The sequence below is a fragment of the Neolamprologus multifasciatus genome, chromosome 14 (assembly GCF_963576455.1).
Source record: "Neolamprologus multifasciatus chromosome 14, fNeoMul1.2, whole genome shotgun sequence".
Classification (NCBI taxonomy): domain Eukaryota; kingdom Metazoa; phylum Chordata; class Actinopteri; order Cichliformes; family Cichlidae; genus Neolamprologus; species Neolamprologus multifasciatus.
The window spans coordinates 8,276,970-8,299,536 of record NC_140452.1 but is presented as its reverse complement, the minus strand read 5'-3'; the positions used below and the strand labels follow the sequence as shown (position 1 = coordinate 8,299,536).

The 22,567-nt window shown below is 40.5% G+C and overlaps 1 protein-coding gene across 3 annotated transcripts in view; it reads right to left on the bottom strand.

Annotated features, from left to right (window-relative positions):
• The window catches only part of esamb (endothelial cell adhesion molecule b), a 60,084-nt gene that overhangs the window by 3,531 nt on the left and 33,986 nt on the right, over positions 1-22,567 (bottom strand). The window contains exons 1-7 of one of the 3 annotated variants that reach the window (XM_085184653.1): positions 14,419-17,603; positions 12,306-12,451; positions 11,347-11,548; positions 10,777-10,932; positions 6,042-6,086; positions 519-641; positions 289-418 (exon numbers count right to left, since the gene is read on the bottom strand). In XM_085184653.1, the coding sequence (XP_085040779.1) occupies positions 289-418; positions 519-641; positions 6,042-6,086; positions 10,777-10,932; positions 11,347-11,548; positions 12,306-12,416 (767 nt within the window). In that variant the 5' untranslated portion in view covers positions 12,417-12,451; positions 14,419-17,603. Of the gene's footprint in view, positions 1-288; positions 419-518; positions 642-6,041; positions 6,087-10,776; positions 10,933-11,346; positions 11,549-12,305; positions 12,452-14,418; positions 17,604-22,567 lie in introns of those variants that run through there. The other 2 variants (XM_085184651.1, XM_085184652.1) reach the window with 2 other exon arrangements.

Here is a 22,567-nt window from a genome sequence, read left to right as displayed (position 1 = left end):
TGTCCTCTGTCATCGTAGTTGCTGGTCCGTCTGTGTTTCCACCATGTTTCGTCTGTGTGTTCCCTGCCGTCACCATCTTGTACCGTCGTCCACCTTGCTTCATGTTTGAGTTCCGGTTCGTATTCAGTAGTTTAGTTGTCTCCAGTATAGTTTAGTGTGATCTCTGTTTCCGTTTTTCCACTGGCGCATTGTGTTAAATAAACCACCTTCACTCCTCCACTACTGCCTGCGATTGGATCCTCATTTATTATTTTATACGGCTCATCTCACTCGCCGTGACAAACTCACTTGATTTCATTGGCTATCTCCTCCTCTGTGTCTCCTCTCCTCCTCAGTATGAATATGAGAAACAGCACCATGGCCACCAGTCCCACCACTGACCCCAGAGTAGCTGCTGCAATCACACCTGCGTTGGAAGCTAAGAAACGTAACAAAGATGCAGTGGTGATTTCCCAAACAAACTTTGAAATACTCTGGGGTGAAGGACAATAAAAGCAGAGTTCATGCTGTGTACATACAGGTGAAAACCTCCAGGTTAATGGAGCAGCTGTCGGAGCCGGCGGTGTTGCTGGCTCGACAGATGTACTTCCCTGACATGCTTTTAGTGAGGTTGCTCAGCCTGAGGGTACCGTGTCTCTCATCTGAAAAAAACAACTGTAGTTACACACTCTTCACAATCACATATTTATGTGATCTGAGCCAGGAAAAAAAAAAACGTCAAGGGAACTACACACATGAACTTACTACAGTACGAAGTAACAGACTATATATACACAATTACAATAGACTATAACTGGATTTATATTTATTAAAAATAAAAAGTTTGTTCGTTTGCAACTTAGTTTTCTCTTTTAAACTTAAACATGGGATTCTTTCTATCAGTATCACAAGTATTATGTTAGTATCACTTTATTTATTTTTGTTGTTTTTTATATCATGCTAAGGCTAATGCATTCAACATATCATTGCAGTGTTAATACAGAAAATAATTATTGGCTGGCCATTATTGGCTGGTTTCCATTACTTAGTGGAGAAAAAGAAATGTTACATTGCTGCAATCTAACAACACTAGTCTGTTGATGCTGGACATGAGTTTTTGTTTTCATATTTTCTCACACATGCAGTGAGAGCATGTGCATCAGTCTTACAATCTGTTCCTCTTAGCACATCTGATCTTAAAATACTATGTTGCAGACGTAGGCTGTCGAAAAATAAACAAGCTTCATGCTGGACTTATCACAGCAAATCCTCTGAAATCCAATCTGAGACGTCATATCGCAGCACGCCTTCATCTGATCTCATTTTGATTCATGGCGGCAACTGACAGTAGGTGTGTTTGTTTTTTACTGGAAACCCTCCCCCGAAAAAGTGAGTGTAATGCATTGAGTCAGTCACAAAGGGCAAAAGAAGTAGATTTAGTGGAAAGGTGTGAGCAAAATCCTTAAGAATAATTATTCCCAAACTGCTCTAATCCCAAAGTTTTGGTTGAGCTGAGCTTTGTTTTGTCTCTCCTGTTTCACTACTACAAGGAGGGCTAAGGTAGGCAGATGTAATAATTTCTAAATCTCTTGTGTTTTCAATAAATACAGAAGAAGAAGAAGAAGAAGCTGTTGACATATATCCTGCCCCTCTAGGTCTTAAAAAAACATTGAAATCAAAAGTAGAAATAAATTATGTCTATGCTTATTAAGCTTAAGACCAGCGTGTTAACATTATGCGTGAGAAATCAAAATAAACCCAAGAAAAACAGTTGTGGATAAGGGTGATATGCACCTGTCCTGCTGTGATTTTTTAATCCCTGGGCCTAAAAACCAGCTGTGAAGGCCCCAACCTAATTGTGACAGATTAGCCGCGTATCAGCTGACTCGTTTGGAGCGATTTCAAGCCTGCACAGTGATCACAGATCCCCGTGGCAACAGAGCTGCAGGGATCTGATGTTACAGTAAGTGCGACTTCATGTCAAGATGGGACCATTACTCATGTTATGCTGCCATCACTGCAAGGTCAATGAGCAGCATTTGTCAAAGCCTTGACACATGACATGTGACTCATGGAAACTGGCAGACTTTGCAGCTAATAGTATAGTCAGCTACCTCACATGGCATATGTGCCCATCCAATGCAGGATTAGTTTGCACAGCAATGTAAACAAACACGTTTAGTATGGATGTCAGTAAAGGGTATTAACATTAATTCTGACCTAAAGGGCTAAACAGCGATAAGCTGATAACATTTCGAGTAAGTAAGAAGCACAACTAAAACAGAAGCATAAAAGACACCTTTCCCTGTTTATTCACTCATATATCTATATTAATTTCATGCCTATGTTTAAATGATATCCTTAGTATGAGGAGTGTCTCAAGAGTTTTTGGGCTGCAGTAACAATATTAAAACAGATACAGTATATAGGGCAAAAAAATAGGTTTTTACAATAACATAATTTATTCTGACATCTTTGCACTCTGCACCATAATTCTCCTAGACTTTAGGTGCCTCTTTTATGCTTGAATAAGTCATAGGTTAGTGATAAATAACTAAAAAGGTTGTCAAAATTATTTTTTTTATAAAGTTATATAGAAAAAGAAAAATTTATTAAACCCTTTATAAAGCCTGGAGAAATTAGAACATCTGACTCCTTGGAGGCAATATTTTTTTTTCTTTTTTAAATGAGTGTTGGCTTGAGACTTTTACACAGCATATATGCTGTAAAAAGTTACAGTGAACAGACAATATGTAATAATAATAATAATAATAACAGTAATATTAGTAATAATAATAATAGTTTTACTTAGCTAAATAAGTAAAACTATTACCAGCAGAAACTGTTAATTACTCGTATTGTAGCCTACTAATTTTATATTTTGCTATTAATAAACATTTATTTATAGCACACTAAACTGCAAATTGTATAGCATTGTTACAAAGTTTACATATCAAGTTAATGAGTTTAAACAGTTGAACAATTCCTTTGAGTTTTACAGTTACTCTGTTTCAAACTAGCTGCTGAACAAATTTCCAGCACATCAAGCTAAAGCTAATTAGCTACTAGCTAGCTAGCAAACATTAACTATTTTTTAAATCAATGACTGTATAAGATTTTTTTCAATATATGGTTTAAACATTGCTTGCTGTTTTTTTTTTTAAGTTTAAATTTTAATGTGTGATATTTAGGTCCTCTTGGATTAAGTTAGTTATTCTGTGTGCTAACTCGCTAACCATGAAAGCTAAAAAGTGACTGAAAGGGATACAGATAGTTTTATCCATATCTGCAAGAAAATCATATTCACGTTTTTCACATGTGAAATATTCATATATAAGTAATAAAATGTGAATGCATATTAAATTTATACAATTTAGGGTTATTATTGACTATATTCATATTTATTTATTAACCCACATCATAGCTTAACTACACAATAATAAATTAACATAATCTTATAGTACACCGTTAAAAACTGCAATGGGATGACAGCTAAATCTAACACAACATACTGCAAAGATTTAAAGGACAAAGTCAACCCTTCCGCTTAATATTAATGAGGCTAGGAAGTTTAAAAGTCCTTGTCATGAGGGGTTAAAGTGGGATTTGGCAGGTGGGGAACACCAAGATCAGGTCTTAGTCTTAAGAATCACTTAGAAAAAGGGCACATAAGACATTGTTTTGTAAGCTCCAGTAGGTTTTTCCTTGTGTACAACCTGTGATCTGCTGACCTGGGTTTCTACTCTAATATTCATTGCTCTGTCTGATGATGCAACCAACTGAATTCAACAATATCTAAGCAGATGTTACACAGGCTATATGGCCGATTTCCAACCCCCTAACTAGATACAATAAAGCTAATATAAAAGGTTTATACCTTGATGTCTGCTACCTTTGATGTAATCTGGTAACATTGCCCTAGCTGTAACCAGTCAAGCGCACCGCATTACTGTAAACTAACTAGTGTACCCTGCACTAGCCTGAACAATATATTCTTAAAATTTAAATGACTTAAATTTGTTTTTGCAAGACATTTCACAAAAACATAATTTAGCAACACATCACCTATAGATCCAAAATTTTATTTAAGCACTCTAAAATGAATCAGAAAATTACACATAAATTTTAACTTACTAGTCCATAAAAATGTCACACGCTGAGCAATGATTACTTTTGAAAATTACCTTTGATCTTCCTTTCCTTTCTTCCCTTTCTTTCTCTGTCAGTGTCACACATTAACATTTTTTTCCCCTGGGAAATACAGAAACTGTCCACTTTTTGAAAAACTGCACAGAAACAGTTGTGTGTGTTTGGTGACATTGTTAAGTTGATTAAAATGTTGCATTTAAAACTACCTGCCATTTAAAAAAATGTTACTCTGTTATGCTTACTTCAGTAGCTACCCAGTTGCTAAGTACCACAACTTCAAATTTACTTCTGCACCATGAACGCATCACAGCAACAATAAAAAAAAGGGATGTGTTGAAAGTGTAGTGCAGTGGGCCTTGGGATGTCAGTTTTTTTCTTGTTACTGAGTAAGTACCACCAAGCTGCCCCTGGCAGCCACCGCAGCCTGCAGCACATGAAGAATGAACTCATTCAATAGTGATATACAGTGGTGCCCCATTCCCGATTTTCCTCTTTTTTTCTGTTTGTCACACTTAACTATTTCAGATCATCAAACAAATGTAAATATTAGACAAAGATAACACAAGTTAACACAAAATCTTGTTTTTAAATGAAAGCCTTTATTATTAAGTGAAAAAAATGACCCTGTGTGAAAAAGTAAATGGCCCCTAAACCTAATAACTGGTTGGCCCACCCTTAGCAGCAACAACTGCAATCAAGCGTTTGCAATAACTGAGTTTACAGCACTGTGGAGGAATTCTGGCAGAATCATCTTTGCAGAATTGTTGTAATTCAGCCACATTGGAGAGTTTTCGAGCATGAACCACCTTTTTAAGGTCATGCCACAGCATATCAATCGAATTCTAGGCCACTCCAAAGGTCATTTCTGGTGGTGTTTTTTGGATCATTGTCCTGCTGCAGAACCAAAGTGTGCTTGAGGTCAGAAGCAGATGGCCCGACAGTCTCCTTTTCTGCTTTTTCTGAAATGTGGTGTTACTTTTACACTAGATGTAATGGGACACACATGTCCCAAAATGTTCAAATTTTGTCTTGTCAGTCCACAGAGCATCTTCCCAAAAGTCTTGGGGATCATCAAGATGTTTTCTCCCAAAACTGAGTTGAGCCATTATGTTCCTTTTGCTCAGCAGTGGTTTTCGTCTTGGAACTTGGCCTTGTAGGTCATTTTTGCCCAGTCTCTTTCTTATTGAAGAGTCACGAACACCTGACCATAACTAAGCCAAGTGAGGCCTGCAGTTCTTTGGATGTTGTTCTGGGGTCTTTTTAAAGTCTTGGATGAGTCGTCCTTGTGCTCTTAGGGTACTGTTCCACGTTTTCACCATTTGTAGATAATGGCTCTCTTTTTTCACACAGGGCCATGTAGGTTTAGATTTTTTGCCTAAATAACAAACAGTTTAATTTAGAAACTGCATTTTTTTGTTTACTTGCGTTATATTTGTATAATATTTACATTTGTTTGATGATCTGAAACATTTAAGTTTGACAAACACACCAAAAAAACAGGAAATCTGGAAAGGGGAAAAGATTTGTTCACCACTGTACAATAACCTGTCTGTCAGATTTAATTACTCGTTTGTTCCAGATTGTTCCAGCCCACTTTAACCCCTGCTTGTCATGGAAATAGTCAGGAAAGATTACATAAAACACTGGTTCACAATTCCAAATGGTTAAAATACAGACAACTGAGTGGTTTTATAATTAATATTTATAGAGTTTGAATCTAGTCTTTTAATTTGAAATTTTTGAAAATACTATTATAAGCATTATTACAAATGGGGTTGATTTGTCTTTTCCTTTAAAGCTTTCTTAGAGCTTAAGGAGTGCCATGTTGACTCTACAAACATAATTATTCTTGCAGGTAGAGGTGAGAAAGAGTATGGGGAATAACTGAAAAATGTATGACTGAAAGCCCTTACCCATGAACCCAAGGACAAGCATGGTCTGAGGGCAGGTTCTCCACTCTTTCAATTATTTTTTTTACAAAAAGATGAAAAAGAGAGTGAGCTTAAATGAAAGGTAGAGAAGGAATGGTACAAATTGAAGGGAGGGGTAGCAAGATGTGCTGCACTCTCTGTCCCAAATCCAACTTATGCTTCTTAGAGGGGCTGATCAAGTAATGACATGGGGCTTGTTAGATTAGGTACCTAGGCCAACAGGAAATGAGAAGTGCGGCGAGAGGATCAGCAGAGAGAGAGGAAAAAACAGAGAGGGAGAGAGAGAGAGACTGCTGAAAGGGATAAGCAGTGATGGGCAGAGTAAAGTTCAAGTGTCACAGAGTTGGCATATATCAGTGTGCATAAAAAGATGCGCGCAGGGTTGGAGCTCGAGTGTTGAAAGCATGTGAGAGGATGCACAATCAGAGGGAGTAGTTTTCATGTTATGAGTTTGAGGACTTAAAGAGGTGAAGGCCAGAGATCAGAACAGTTAAGTCAATACTCAATCAATCAGCCAAAGTCCAACTGCTCAGAAACAGATGGCGTCTTTTTTTCTTTCTTTTGTTTTTTTTTCTGGCGACAGACGTGAAAAATAATGCATAAATTCCCGTTTTCTCTCTTGCGCTTGTGCAGCACGTTGAAAGGAGAATGCTACGTGTCTCATTCAGTAAAGAGGACACTGCGCGTCACGCCACGATCGAGGATCTTCCTCTGAGGTCCATTTGAAACATTTACAGCTGCCGTCAAAATTATTCAACCCCTTTATCCTGCTGGTGTAAACAATAAAACTCAAGGGAAACGTTTATTTATTCACTATACTGTAGTGAACAAAGACAAATAATTAAACTTCGACAGGCTCAATCTGTTCAGTTGGGACTCATGAATCACTGTGAATCCATTTCACCTGCTGTGGTTCAGATGAAAGTGACAACAGGTGTGCTGGAGAGGATCACAAAAGTGGAATGGTTTTGCATGTGGTAGCCACAGGCCATTACTCTCTCTTTATACACTCTGAAGGATTTTTCTGCAATTTTGCTTTTTCTTAGTGATCTTGCTGCTACTTTTGCACGAGACAGTACCTGCAGTCCATTCAGATTGCACAGGTAGTCCAGCTTGTCCAGGAGAGCACATCCCCATTCATGTGCACCATTGCAAGAAGCTTTGCTGTGTCTCCCAGAACAGCCTCAAGAGTGTGGAGGAGATACTAGGAAATGGATACAAGGAGGAGAGCTGCATTACTGGTATCTGCTCCTTTGTATGAGGAGTAGCAGGAGGTGATAGATGATAGGAATTGACATCCTTTAGTGCAGCATGTGTTCACAGACTGACATCACGCAGCCAAACACTAGAACTGGCAGGTCGATCACTGGTGCCCCATTCATTTCACAGATGATGTTGGAAGCATTATAATATTTGCCACAGCGTCTTCCGACTCTTTCACACCACCCATATCTGCTCAGTGTGAACATATTGTCATCTGTTGAGAGAAAAGTCCTACCAGTTCTGCTGTTCTTTGGCAGATGCACAGAGGACAGGTTCTTCTAAAGAACATTTGGGACTAATGCTGCCCTCATGCAGTCTGATTCTGACAGTTTGGTCAGAAACATGCACATACGCGGCCCATTGGAGGTCATTCTGTAGGGCTCTGTCAGCGGTCCTTCTGTTCCTCCTGGCACAAAGGAGCATATACCAGTCCTCCTGGTTGATGCACTTCTACGGCTCTGTCTACGTCCTCATGTAATGACTGATAGACTGTCATGGGAGATGCAAATAACTCTGTCGGCCAGTAGTGAAGAGGGCACCAACACAAAACAAAACTAGAACAAAATCAATCAGGAGGGATAAGGAGAGAGCAACAATCTGTGGCCACTACAAGTAAAACCCTCTTTCATTTGCACTAAATGTATTCACAATGATCTATCAGTCCTAACTGGACAGACTGATATGCCTGAGGTTTAACGGACTGTGTGCGATACTGTGACGATCAAGCAGTGCATTTTGCTATAACAATTAATATACATTTCTAATAGTTTCTGACAAATGTTCCTGTCTTTTGTGTTGTGCTCCTAATATTCTCATATTCACTAATATTGAATTCACTAATATTCCTTTCCTTTTGTGCTGCAGCTGTTTTGCTTAAATCTCACTGCTGATTTTAAAAGGGATTTAAATGCAGGGACATGTTTCCTGAACCAGTGTTTTAACATTTAGAAGTGCCGGGGTCACCGCCTTCCCAGAAAAACTCATCATTAAGAAAGTACAGCTTTCTTCCAACGATCTAAGATGCTTTGCTCTGTAACAGAGTACCAAATCTCCACGTCTTATGGTCTTTTTTGGCAGGCTTTGACCATGTGACCCATGACATACTGCTGATCCAATTGTCCTCATGGTTCCAATTCACTTTCATCACTTCAATAAAACAATTCTCTGAACTCAGCAGGATTATGTGATTTGGTTCTTGCATATTCAAGTTGTCATCTATGTGTTTTTTGTGGATAAACTGAGACGAGCAAGGTTATTTCTGTTAGCGGGTTATTTTTTTCCTAGTTGTTATTTTTAAATGTGTGACTTTGCTAAACTTTGAAACTTGATTAACTATGTATATGACCATAATAACAACTGGTGGGCCTTTTTTAAAAGATACAGTTAGTTCCATAATTAAAGACAACATTTTTGTACTTTTACTTCTTCGGAGGATTTAAAATCAAACGGTTAAGATGTGACGGAAGTGCAGACTTTCAGCTTTAATTTAAAGCATTTAAAGCAACAAATTTAGCATGAACTCTTCAGGAATTACAGCCATTTTTAATACATAGTCTACTATTTTCAGAGGCTTAAAATAGTTCCATCAATTAACTGACAAGCAGTTTTATGGCTGATTTCTTGTTATTTCATGAAACAAAGCAGATGTAATATGTGAAGCTTCAAGGTCTTGAATTGAAATTTTATAGCTTTTCATGGTGATTTTAAACATGAGGCCCAAAGAGATTTCAGGAAAAGTGGGAGAGGCTGAAAAAACAGAATGAACCCATCAGACAGCAAAAGCTTCAGGAGTGACTAAATAACAATCTGGTACAATCTTAAGAAAGAAAGAAGAAACAAATTGATCAGCTCACCAACACCAAAAGGCCCGTAGACTACAGAAAACAACTAAAGTGGATGATGACAGAATTATTTCCATGGTTGAAAACAGAAAAAAAACCCTCTTTGATCAGATCAAACCAAGATTAACTTGTACCAGAATGACAGGAAAATAAAAATATGGAAAAGGCGAGAAACAGTTCATGATCCAAAGCATGCCACATGATCTGTCAAACATGGTGGAGACAATGTTATATCGTGGGCATGTATGGTGGACAGTGGAACTGGGTCACTATTGTTTTTTGATGATGTTACTGCTGCTACACTCTCTGCTCAAATTCAGCCAAATGCTGCAAAACTGATCAGGCAGTAAAGTGCAAATGGATGATGACCAAAAGCAAACTGCAAAAGCATCCCAAGAGTATCTCAAGGCAACGCAATTGGACATAGAAAATAAATGTGAGGCTGAGAGACGCAAACAAGCAACAACTGAAGGTGGCAGCAGTAACGGCTTAGCAGAGCATCTTAAGGGAGGAAACACAGCATCTGATCCTCTGAAAATGGGAGACTATAAAAAATATCTGTAATTCCTCAACAGTTAATTCAAAGTTTTTGTTAAATAGCTGACTTAAAGCTGAATTTGCAATTCAATCACATCTTGAATGTCTCGCTTAAAAATCCAGGGTGGTGGCGTGCAGTTTCAAAAACAAAACAAAATTTAAAAAACAGCCACTACACAGCAAATTATGGACCTATTTGGATGCTGTTATTGATTATGATTAATAATGATATTATTTAGAAAGTCTCAGGATAACATTAAACCCAAGCAGAGGTTATTTTTCTTTGGTCTTGTTTAGTTCCTGTCCTCCTGTTCTCAGGCTTCAAACAACCCAAACACCTTGGTGTGATGCCTGAGAGGCAAAATACTGGGGAAAAGGGCATCAAAGCACTTGCTCTTCCCTTCTTGTCTTTGACTGCTGCACAGTTTCTATAAGGCTATGAATTCCTCTGGTCTGTCATTTTTGACACCTGCACAGCATGAAAACAGCGTATAGAGATTCACAGTCAGAAAATTAAGCGGAATATGGAAAAGTGACCTGGTCCAACATACTGGAAGAGTTTCCGCTATCCTGTTGTATTCTCAGTATGATAACTCTTTCTGGAAATTAGTTAATAATTTAGTTAATAAAATAAAAACACTTTTGCTCAGGTATTACCATGTTTACCTCTGTGGGATTCATCTTTAATGGGAGACATTCTGAACCCATGTCGCTGAGGTAAAGCCAAAGTGAAACCAGCGTCTTTAAGGATGGCTCTGTTCCATCAGTTGCATCAGTGAAACACCACAGCAAACTAGCAACAACAGCAGGAACCTGAAATGATCAGTGTGCTTTTTCCTGCCACAGTATGATGCCTGTGAAACAGGTCCTTACAGTCTTTGTATAATCACCAGAGCACACTGCTCGATGGGGACTTTTTTTTTCAGTGCTGATGCAAAACCTGGGCAAACATAACCTGAAAGGATGAACATGACATCGAGTGAGAAAATATGGAGTGGGTGGAGAGTTGTTTTTGCAGGCAGGGGGGGGGCACGAGTCATTTAAGTTTAGGCATTGCGTGCTGGGAAAATACTTACTCTGCATTGGAGAGAAGAAGACCTCAGACATGGGTGCAGCCTTGGTCCATTTGTACTGAGGGACAGGCTTTCCATGACTGGACTTACAGCTCAGAGTCACATTGCCCTTCACCACTGGGTTCCCTGTCATGGTGCACACTGGGGGAGAAGGAGGGACTGGGCAGAGGGACAGAAAATGTTAGTGATTTAAAACATGTGCGATAAGAAGCTACACCAGCAGCCCCATTTAGTGAACTTCTTATGGTAGTTGTAATGCAGCGCCAGCGATGTGGAAATGTCTCAGGGCAGTAGCCATGCCGCAAAAAAAAGTAAGTTTAAATCTGCTGCTGGAGGATGACATAACAACCTGAGAGCCCAGCGGATCCCTAAACAGCAGATGAGTTTTATGTGGACAGTGCTTTGTCATATAAATATATGATTTTGACAGATTGGTCTAATCCTAAATCCTTTAAAATATGCTTAGCATTTACTTCGCCTGAACTTCCAAATCCGAGGAAATGTGTGAGTTGCACTGCAGACTTTCTGATTACATCTAACCTTTGAAATTCCTCTGACGCTGCGGACCATTACCTTTGACATTAAGGCTCATCTCCCCAGAAATGCCAGGAGCTCCGGGGATGATGACAATACACATGTAGCGACCAGAGTCGGATTCCTGGGTGTTATTGATGTAGATGGAGAGGTTGGCCGAGGGCATGGCCACACTGAAGCCCACTCTTTTTGTGAACTCGTTCTGACCGTGTCCGACCTCACCTGAGCTAAAGTTTATCACCTGCACGGAGAGAACACGTCCACAGAAACACAGACATCACTACATCGATATGGATTATTTCATTCAAATGAAAATTCTTTTGAATTCTCCCTGATATTAAGATGTGCAGATTACCATGTCCTTCATAAAGATAATCCTGGCATGTACAGATGGTGGATGTTGAATTTTAGCCTGATTTTCTGTTTGAGATAATCTCACAGGCATCGGAAACTGTTTAGATAATATTAATCATATAAGCATGTGCAGGCATAAGTTCACTAGCAGCGTGTGCTACGTAAGAGAGGTACAGCACAATGTAGGGCTCAAGTGTCATTAGAGGCATATTGTCCTTCCTAACGCCCACCCTTTCTTCCTTCCACTATGAATTAGACACCATCAGTGGTTTTCGAAAAAATCCTAATCTCTACATATCAACATGTTTTACAAATCTCTATGAGAATGTAACATTGTCATGCAATGCAACATTACTCTTTTCCTCTTGCTTAAATTAAACGATAAGAAGATCTAAACACAGCTTTAAATACAGTCTTTGAGCTGATATTGTATGACAGAAAATAATCTACGCAAAGTAGTTCAGTTCGTGGTTTGAGCTCTAATAGTTTTTGCATTAGATGTAAAGCTTCTGCTAGCCAGAGAACCAACCAGCAAACCGTACTTTACTCTAATCCCTTTAAAGAGGCTCTCGATTGTCTTTGCATCAGAGGTCAGAGCGGCTCTTCAGCACAACGTTACACTGCTTCGGCTGTTCCCTTCTTACCTGCTTGGACTCGTTCCCAGAGAAGTACCAAATGACAGAGTTTTTGGAAATGTCTGCGCTGGGGCTGTACCACGCTTGTAACACCACCATCTGGCCTTGTACCACCTCCATCTCTTTTCTGGGGAACTCCACCTTCTTTGTGTCACCTGGAACCAAAACAGCGATAACAAGGGTTTAAAAAGCACTTCTTATCATGACCTCGACGGAGCAGCTGAGCAGCAGTCTTGACTGCTTCTTGCAGAAAGCCAGGTTGCTATGGCAACACAATAAGTCAGTTTAACTTTTGCGTTTGTTTTATTTGACTTATTTCTGGGGATTAGATTGAATCCATTTTTTTGCAGGGCTCCAACAAGAGATCGTTATTTTGCAGTTATGGAAGATATCAAAGATATTCACATAATAATATTAAGAAGAGAGAAGCAGCACTGACTTTCACTGATATAAGAAGCTGAAGCAATCATTTTTAATAATACTTTGGTATAAAAATCACCCTGATTCTATTTTAAGTTGTCTGAATATCAATAATCCGTCTTCTTTTGTTTTTGTTCTGTAAATGTCTGCCATCATCATGGCCATGTAAGAGATATTAGTTGAATGATTTTAACCATCTTTTTTCGCAGCAGTTGGTTTGATCTGCAATACGAAAAGAACTACTCAGGAAACCAGAACATCAGAGACGTAGCAGCTCATCCATCTTATGATCCTTCACAATTCCCAGGTTATTGCCCGTCATATGACAAATGTGAGTTGACCTTGAACACAAGTTGTGTATTTTTAAGTAAGTTTCACTAAAATCTGGCCACGACTAGAACAGGAGGACTAGTAAACAGAGTCAGAACCAGACACGGAGAAGCCGCATTCAGCTTTTATGCTCCTTATATCTGGAACAAACTCCCAGAAAGCCTCCGATCAGCTGAAACACTCAGTTTATTTAAATCCAGGTTGAAGACTCACCTGTTCTCAGCTGCATTTGAATAAAGCACCAAATCCGCACTTAAGCTTAAATTTCAAAACTTACATTTTAACTACTGATTTTATCTACTGTTCTGATTTTATCTGTTTTGATTTTATATACTGTTTTGTTTGTTTGTTTGTTAATTAGTTAGTTTGTTTGCTTGTTTTAATCAATTTTAAATCATGCTTTTTATTTGTTTTTGTTTCTAATGTCTCTGTAAAGCACTTTGAATCACCTTGTTGTTGAATTGTGCTATACAAATAAACTTGCCTTGCCTTGCCTAAACGGTGGCATAAGTGGCGTACGCTCATCGTTTTTTAAACTGGATGAACCAAAATTAGCGGCATAAAAACTTTTGAATAGCACAAAAACAATAACTAAAATCGTCAAAAGACTTAATGGCTTCATTGTAACATCTTCATATGTAGTAAAAACTCAATGATAACATTGCAGAAGGTGGAGATTACTACTGTAGTTTGTCTGATCTGAGCACTCTTGACAATTTTAATTTAAATCAGTATCTCTTACGTTGTTATCTATGGCAAAACAAGCAGACATTAGTGCTGCCAAATCAACAAAGATCTAAATCACCACACACCCAGCCTCTAAATTCTGAAATTTAGTCTTCATAAAAGATTTACACTACAGTAGATTAAGTCTCTACTGTTCTGCATGGGAAACGAGCAAATGGTGAACGAGAAAAAAAAATCGTAACCCTTCGTATCAATACATGAAAATTGCAACCCTTTATTTTTTTGGAGGATATTAAAGCTTTTCTTTTCACTCGTTTGACTCCCCCCACCCCACACCAGCAATGTTTCATTGTTAAGATGCAAATTAAAACGCTATATTTGGTTCTTCATCTGATAAAGGTTTAAGAGGTAAAGAAAGTAGAATTTTGGCTTATCTCAAACTAATTTCAGGTACTTTCTTAAAATCATCAACCAAACGTCATATTTACACGTGTCCACTATCTCGCTACTGTTAACATTCGGATGAAGCTGATGTGGTTGGAAAATGCTTAAATACATTTGCACATAGAAAAGAAACCAGAGACGATGAAACGAAGGAGGTGGAATGATGATAATGAAGCGGTCATGGTGATATGAAGACAGGTTGTGGGAAACGATAACACAAAAGAGATCTTTTCGAACTCACAGGGTGCCCAGTCACCCGAACCAGACACCTGAAGCTGGATCAACTGATCCCAGCAGCTGGTCTCCGTCTGAGTCTCCAGTTTGGAGCTTGCTTTAAAAACTAAAGCCAAGGACGTGAAAAAGACCCACTGCTGCTATATCCTTTAAATGCTGCAAGTGAAACAGTGAAAAGTGTCCCTCCTGCGCTCAAATGGATGGCAGGGCGTAGCGGACAGGAGTGGGAGGCAGCGTTATGATCCATAGACATCCAGCTGAGATCCCCACATCTGTTCATGCAGACACGCCTTCCTTCTCTCCCACAGTGAAGCCATGCAGGGGCAGGAGAATTAGTCAGAGGGTGGTGGTGTGGGCACAGATGAAAAGGAGGAAAGTGTGTGCACATGTATAAAGCACCAAAAAAAAAATGAAACAGAACTTGTTTTGTCTTTTTTCACATGCACTTTTTCCTGCAGTGACTCAGTGCTTTCTTATTCCTCCCGGGACAATGTGACCCCGCGAGTGTGGTGCTCCTATCCCTTAATTTCTCAATCTCTGAATCTGGTAAGTCCTTCTGACTAATCCCTCAACAATCTCAGACTCAATCCTCTCACCTCATGTGAGCAAAAGAGCTCGGCTGTACACAGATATGATGTAACACACGGTCATTTCTCCCTCCGATACCAGGGTCACGATCATCACAGCAACATGTAGGCTTTTCAATTACAAAACTGTGGGGTGGTTACGGGGTTAGGGTGACTTCAGCTGAACCTGTTTGCAAATGATGCAATCAGAAACATTAGATAAAAGAAAATTATCTAAAAAATATTTTTCAAGGCAGAAAGCAACTTGACTCCTGCATCCAACCCTAACACCTCTTATGTCGGGTGGATTTTTTCGATTGCGATCACGTGGTGCACATGAGGGGCAGTGCAGTTTGATCGCCCTTTGGGTGAATGTGTAAATACACAGGTGAACCTTGACCTTTAAGTAGGCTGTACTGAAACTAATAAGACCCTTAAACCTGTCAATCCTACAGAGGCACGCTTACAATTAGTAGATGTAGCAGAGCTGCTCATTCATACTCAAACTGAGGCTCATCATCTGTTGGCATCTAATCGCATAAATACTGGATGCTAAAATGCGGACACAGTGTTGGTTGTAGATAAAAGGGATAAATCTACCCTGCTTTTATTTTTCATCAACACATGTAAAGACGTCAAAAGCTGTGATTTATACTGTGACATGTAAACGAAAGGAAAACATTCTTCCTGTTTGTTCCTCATTTGCCCGTGCCGGCCGTGTTGAGGAGTAAAGTCATCTATTGGGCATGTATGCATGAGATTAATATCTTTATCGCCATCATCATCACCACCACCATGCCCGCATCAGCCGTCAGATCAGCCTGTTTTTGATTGGTAATGTACAGCAGCCCAGGGTACAGCGAAATCATCTATTTTCAGATCTGAAACATAGATTTTTCCCTCGCAAATCCTGTTAGCTCTCCGATTTCATTTCCACCAGCTATCGTCTTTACTGTCATGCCCATCAATAAAGCAATATGTACGTGCTGCGACAATTGTGTAATATTATTGCATAAATGGTCTTGTTTGTGATGCAGCTGTGTGGCGTATCTCCGACTTCTCTAAATGGTCACATGCTCAGTGTATGCTGATCAAAATACAGCGTGTACAAAAGGCCCAATTAGAGAGGACCAGCTTTTTTCTGCAGGTCGCTTTTTGCTGTGAATCGCTGCAGAGAGCTTGCAGCAGCAGTGCATGCAAACAGCACACAGAGATTGTGTGATGAAGCACGATAATAACCTGTAGTCTTCTAAGTCCAGACTATTCTTGTGCTTCTTTGAGCAGGTTTATCCTCAGAACTGTGTCATTCAATTGTTTATTAAATGAAGTAAAATCTTCACTAATCCGTGCCTGTCTCCATCTGGGATGAGTCTGTGTGTCTGTATGTGCGTATGTGTGTGTGTGTGTCTGTCTGTGTGTGTATGTCAGTAGACTCAGATACAAAGGCTGTTCAACATGTGGATATGGATATAAATCAACTTAAATCCCTCACCAGAGGTAAAAAATCTGGAAAAGCTACTAATAAAAGAGGATACTGGAGGAAATGAGACTAGGTAGCCTCAGCTAACCTTGCCCTAATTATATTTTCCTAAAGGCTATTGTTCAGCCTAGCCACGCTTTGATTCTGCTAATAGGATTCTTTCCTTTTTGAATAAACAACATTTAAAAAAAATATATAATATTAATATTTTTCCCGAGGGGCATCTTGGTGGATTCTCAGCTGCAAAAGCATTTCAGATGGCAACGAAACTGTATAGAACAACAAGCCCAGTCAACCGTATCACGCATGCTGGAGCTGGAGCACAATTAGGAGACCAAATGTGTTTTTCTGTAGTACCGACAGTCGTCCATAGGGGGAAGCACTTTCATATGAAACCAGAGATCCTCTGATGGTAAATAAAACCCCAGTGGAAACCATCATTTCGCCAGAGCAGCTAAATTTAAGTCCCAGCAGATGAATAAATAACTGTAAACAGATGCAACGCAGTAAGTAAGTAATCACAGACTTATATAAAAATGAAATGTTGAAAAAGCAGCCTCGGCAAGTGTCTAAAAATACACAAACTAGTGCCTCACTTACTCAGATACGTGTAATTAGCATTTGTCTTACAGGGCATCCAAACCTAGTTTTGCTGTGTTATGATCAAGTGAAGGATTAAAAGTCGCTCCCCCGCCTTCCGCCCCCAAGCCCTCAGGTAGCCATGTAGGCCTGTGTGAAGATAAACTGATCCTCTTTAACCAGCCTTACTCTATCTCTCCGAGTAATCTCTGCTTCCACCCATGTCTTTCCCTCGCATGAGTCTCTCTCTGGAGCTAAAGGTTTAGCTGAGGCTGATATTAACTCTTGATTTCCACCTCTTCCCCCCCTTTTTTCATAATCAAAACAGCAGAGGTGGGCTTTTGCTGTAAAATGACCTAACAAACAATATATTTGAATTTTAATTAGACGGTAAACACAATCTCACATTTTCATGATATTTTTTAGTCACTATTCCAATGTTATTAACCATTCAACGAGCTTTTATGCTGTAGGTTACATTCACCAACTCACACAAGCACATTTTTAAACCACCTATTTAATGTGTACAACTCTTATCTATAGAAAACTGGAGGAGCCAGTCAGAACCACTGACCTTCTTACATCCATCCATCCATCCATCTTCATCCGCTTTATCCGAGGCCGGGTCGCGGGGGCAGCAGCCTAAGCAAAGAGGCCCAGACCTCCCTCTCCCCAGCCACCTCCTCCAGCTTATCCGGGGGAACACCAAGGCGTTCCCAGGCCAGCCGAGAGATATAATCTCTCCAGCGTGTCCTGGGTCTGCCCCGGGGCCTCCTCCCGGTGGGACATGCCTGGAACACCTCACCCAGGAGGCGCCCAGGGGGCATCCTTGTCAGATGCCCAAACCACCTCAGCTGGCTCCTTTCGATGTGGAGCAGCAGCGGCTCTACTCTGAGCCTCTCCCGGATGGCCGAACTTCCCACCCTATCTCTAAGGGAGAGGCCAGCCACCCTTCAGAGGAAGTTCATTTCCGCCGCTTGTATCCGCGATCTCGTTCTTTCGGTCACTACCCACAGCTCGTGGCCATAGGTGAGGGTAGGGACGTAGATCGACCGGTAAATTGAGAGCTTCGCTTTTACACTCAGCTCCCTCTTCACCACAATGGACCGGTGCATTACTGCAGCTGCAGCCCCAATCCGTCTGTCGATCTCCGGCTCCCTTCTCCCATCACTCGCGAACAAGACCCCGAGATACTTGAACTCCTCCACTTGGGGCAGGAACTCATCCCCGACCCGGAGTGGGCACTCCACCCTTTTCCGGCTGAGAACCATGGCCTCAGATCTTACATATTTAGTTTAATCTGTTGTTTCTTTCATTTGCATCCATTAAAACCATAAAACCACTGAAAATGCCCTGAAGCAACACAAAACAGAAAATGGAAGGTCATATGGTGCTGAATCCGCAAGCACTTATGTATGTAAATGAAGAGGAGGCAGGTGAATAAATGAAATTGTGAGAAGTAGAAGGCAAAGAAGGTGGATGATTTTAAAGACCTGGGGTCAAGCCTCCTAAGTGAGAGACAAGCGTATAAGAGAGGTGAAGAAGAGAGTGCAGGCAGAGGGGTGTGGGTGGAGATGAATGTCAGGAGTGATTTGTGACAGACTGAGAGAACCAGGAATGAAAGGGAAGGTTTACAAGATAGTAGTGAGACCTGCTATGATGTATGGTTTAGATATGGTGGTGATAAAAAAAAAAATAATGGAAAAAACAGGAGGCTGAGCTGGAGATGGAAGAGTTGAAGATGTTAAGATTTCCACTGGGAATGATCGGCATGGACAGGACTAAAAATGAGTACATCAGAAGGACAGCTCAAGTTGAGCAGTTGGGAGACAAGTTACAGAGGCAAGGGTGAGAAAGTTTGGACATGTGCAGAGGAGAAATAATGAATTTATGAGACAAAGGATGTTGAAGACGGAGCTGCCAGGCAGGAGGAAAAGACGAAGGCCACTTCAGTCCATCCAAAGATTGACTGGATTGAATCCAATAGAAGGCATTCAGATGACTAGTGTGGCAAAGGAGGATGCTAGGGATGCTTTATTGGTACAGTTATGGCCGCGTCATATCAACTGGGCATTTTTTAAACACCACAGCATACCTATTCATCTTCTGATGGCTGCTTCCAGCAAGATAACATAGTATGTCACAAAGCTCAAATCATCTCCAAGTGGTGTACTGAACACGATAATGAGTTCACTGTACTCAAACGGCCTCCACAGTCACCAGATCTCAATCCAATAGAGTTACTTTGGGAACAGGAGATTTGCAGTAACTGTGTGATGCTGTCATGTCAATATGGACCAAAATCTGAGGAATGTCTCCAGCACCTGGTTGAGTCTGCTTGTGGTGAGGCGTGGTCGGTGGTGCCGGACGCACCTGCACGGCATCCGCAATCACGCCCGCCTGTTGAAACACGGGGACAGAAGCGGGTCGGGAGAGGGTCCGTGCCCGCTGGAGGTGGAGGAGCCGCTCCAGCCGGAGATGGAGATGTACGAGGGTCCGCTCCAGCTGGGAGCGGTGGAAGAACCGTGTGGGGAGACGGAGGTCAGTGGAGCCTGCTCGATCCAGGTGCGAGGTTGAGGCACAAACTGCTCCGGAGCAACGGATGCTGGCCCAGCCGCCCGAGAGCAGGGGCTCACGACTGTGTCTGCAGGGTCGTGCTGGCTTGCCAGGTGGCCGGCCTCCAGACCAGCATTGCCGCCGCTGTTGAAAGCGTGGCCGGCCTCTGGACCAGCGTCGCTGCCACCACTGGAGGTGTGGGCGGCCTCCGGAAGAGACACAGCCCTGTCACTGGGTTGGAAGCTGGTTGGGGGGAGTAGGTTCGGCCGGATGGCTCCCCGGCCTCAATCAGGCGACGGGGGTGTGTGGTGAGGCGTGGTCGGTGGTGCCGTGCAGATGCACCTGCATGGCATCCGCCTGTTAAAACATGGGGACTCATGGGTTGGTGGAGGATTGTGTTGTGTTGTGATGTGCGGCTGCCAGCCTGTGAGCTGCAGCCGGCGCAAATAAAAATGGCTCAAAGCAACAACCTGTGGTCCCGCCGTGCCTTATTCACACCACACAGCTCTATGGAGAATTAAAAGGCAAAAGGGACCCAACCTGATACTAGTAAGGCATACATAATAAGTGTCTAGTGAGTGTATACAGTAATCTAAGTGTCCAAATTTCATTATAATTTCTCATTATATTATGTGATACATATTGCTATCATTCTCTCACAGATGATTATCTGAAAAGGAGCGGCTGTAATATGGTTAGTTTGAAATCTGTGAAGTGACTTCAGAATTTAATCCAGAAGGTCAAACGGCGTTTGGAAAGTCTTCAAGAGTCATATTCCTATTTTATTTATATCCACAGTGAAGAGTCAACAAGATCTTAGTAGGAGTTCTCTATACACTCAGCTGAAAAGGAAAACTGGAAGACACCAAAAGCCAGTTGACTAAACATTTCAAAGACTGTTTGTGTGTGTTACTCAGATTTGCCATAGTGGAGGTGATATAACCACAGGTGTTTCTCAGAAACAGAAAAATACATAATAACAACTCCATTTATACCTGATACTACCTGAAAAGAGAAAACAAGATTAAAATGAGTCTTTCATTTTTATGTATGCAGTTTTATGTTACTGTACATATATTATACTAATAATATAACAAGCAAAATCTTCTGGAAACCTGCTTAAAAATCATGTTTTGGGGAATAAACAAACACAAGTATCTTAATAAAAAGCCACATGAAAAAATCAGTGGCAGCTGACAAATTTCCGTCATTTCCCATAATGTATAGCATGATATATTTTACGCCACATGTTTAATTAAAATGGAGATCATATGTTTGCATTCACAGCTGGTCTGAACATAAATAAATAAATAATTAAAAACACCAGACTCATTTTGCTCATTACAATCTTTCATCACACTGGCTGATTAACAGATCTCAATGACCTTGAGCTTTACTTTTATCGCGGAGTTCAGCAAGTGAGAAAGCCATTGCAAAGTGATTTTCCAGATTTTTTTTTTAAGTCAAACAAGGACAAACATGAACAAAGATTAAAGCGGAGCCAGAAAAAAAATGGGTTATTCTCTGATTTTGTTTTGACAGACAGGACCAGCAGGAATGTAGGACAACAAAATAGCCTTGTTGGTGTAAAACTGCATACTGGACTGACCCTACAGGCTTCAAGCAGATGGTGCTTCAATAATAAATATTTGGGGAAGGCTCCTTTAAATTGGATTACATTAGTGTAATCTCTGCAGCTATTTTAAACCATTTTGAGTGTGCTATCTCATCACAGTAGCTTTAATCCCTCTTAACTTTTGATTGTGTTTAAATTGATTCTCCTCGCACACATGGCTCCCAACTCCCACAACCTCCCCTCTGGTTCTCACAGCAAAGTCGCATGATTTTACTCTCACATGCAAAAACAGACACATGTGTAGTCATGCACACACACAAATATGCACACACACATGCAAAACTGAAGACTGGTTTTACAGTATCACCTTGAGGTCGTAGCAGATGCAGCGGCCCACTCACATTAGAAAGGTGGCAGCTGAGAACATGCAGCATTGTTTCCCACTGGACTAAATTTAGTTTGAGTGAATGTGGAAATATTCGGGTGAAAGTAAACATTAATACAGGCCTAGAAACCAGTCTGTCACAATCTGGCAACCAAACTGGTCAAACTGCCCCCACTGGATCAGGAAAACCTTTTTGCAATTGCTTTGGTAGCCAACAATAACTGCATCCTCTACTCTGTGAGTGAAACTTTAAAAAGTATGATGAAAACCAGAAACAGAGACTAGGTACCTTAAAAGGAAATGCTGCACTTTGTGTTGGCTGCAGCCTGCAGGGCTTTTACTTAAGGTCTATGTTTTCTGTTTCTGATAATCAGGCAACCACAACAATCTGATAGTGACCAAAACAATGAAAAGAAGGATTTTGATGCAGTGTGCGCTTTGCTATCACTTTCACTTAGCGAGGTTTCTGTTTTTTCCTAACTAGTTCTCGAACAAATTCCACATGATTTCACATGAGAAACCTCTACATACTGATTGTGGTCCATGTACACAGAAATAATACTGTCCACTATGATTAAAGTATGAACTGTGATTAAAGCATTAACCATATATTTAAAGCAGGCAGAAGCTAAGCTAAGCTAGGCTAGGCTAAGCTAAGCTAACTGCCAGGCTGACCAAAGAGTTAAAATGATATTGAAGTTTTCTGGTTAACTTTAACCCAAACTAATGTTAAGTTAAAGTTTAAGTGACTATCACCATCTTTTTATGTTATCTCGTGGTATGCTCCATCTCATGTAAAGCTGTTGAACTGAGGATTAAACTGGGTTTGACTTTAAAAGATTAAATTGTAAATCAAATCAGTCAAAAAAACCACAGTTACGTTTATTTTAATCCAAATTATTGAGTGCTATTTTCCACTTTAAAAGGGACGAAAAGTCTGCATTATGACATTAGAGTGACAGGTGGTGGAGCCACCATCAGTCATTCTACAACTTGTGGCAGACCCGAGTTCAG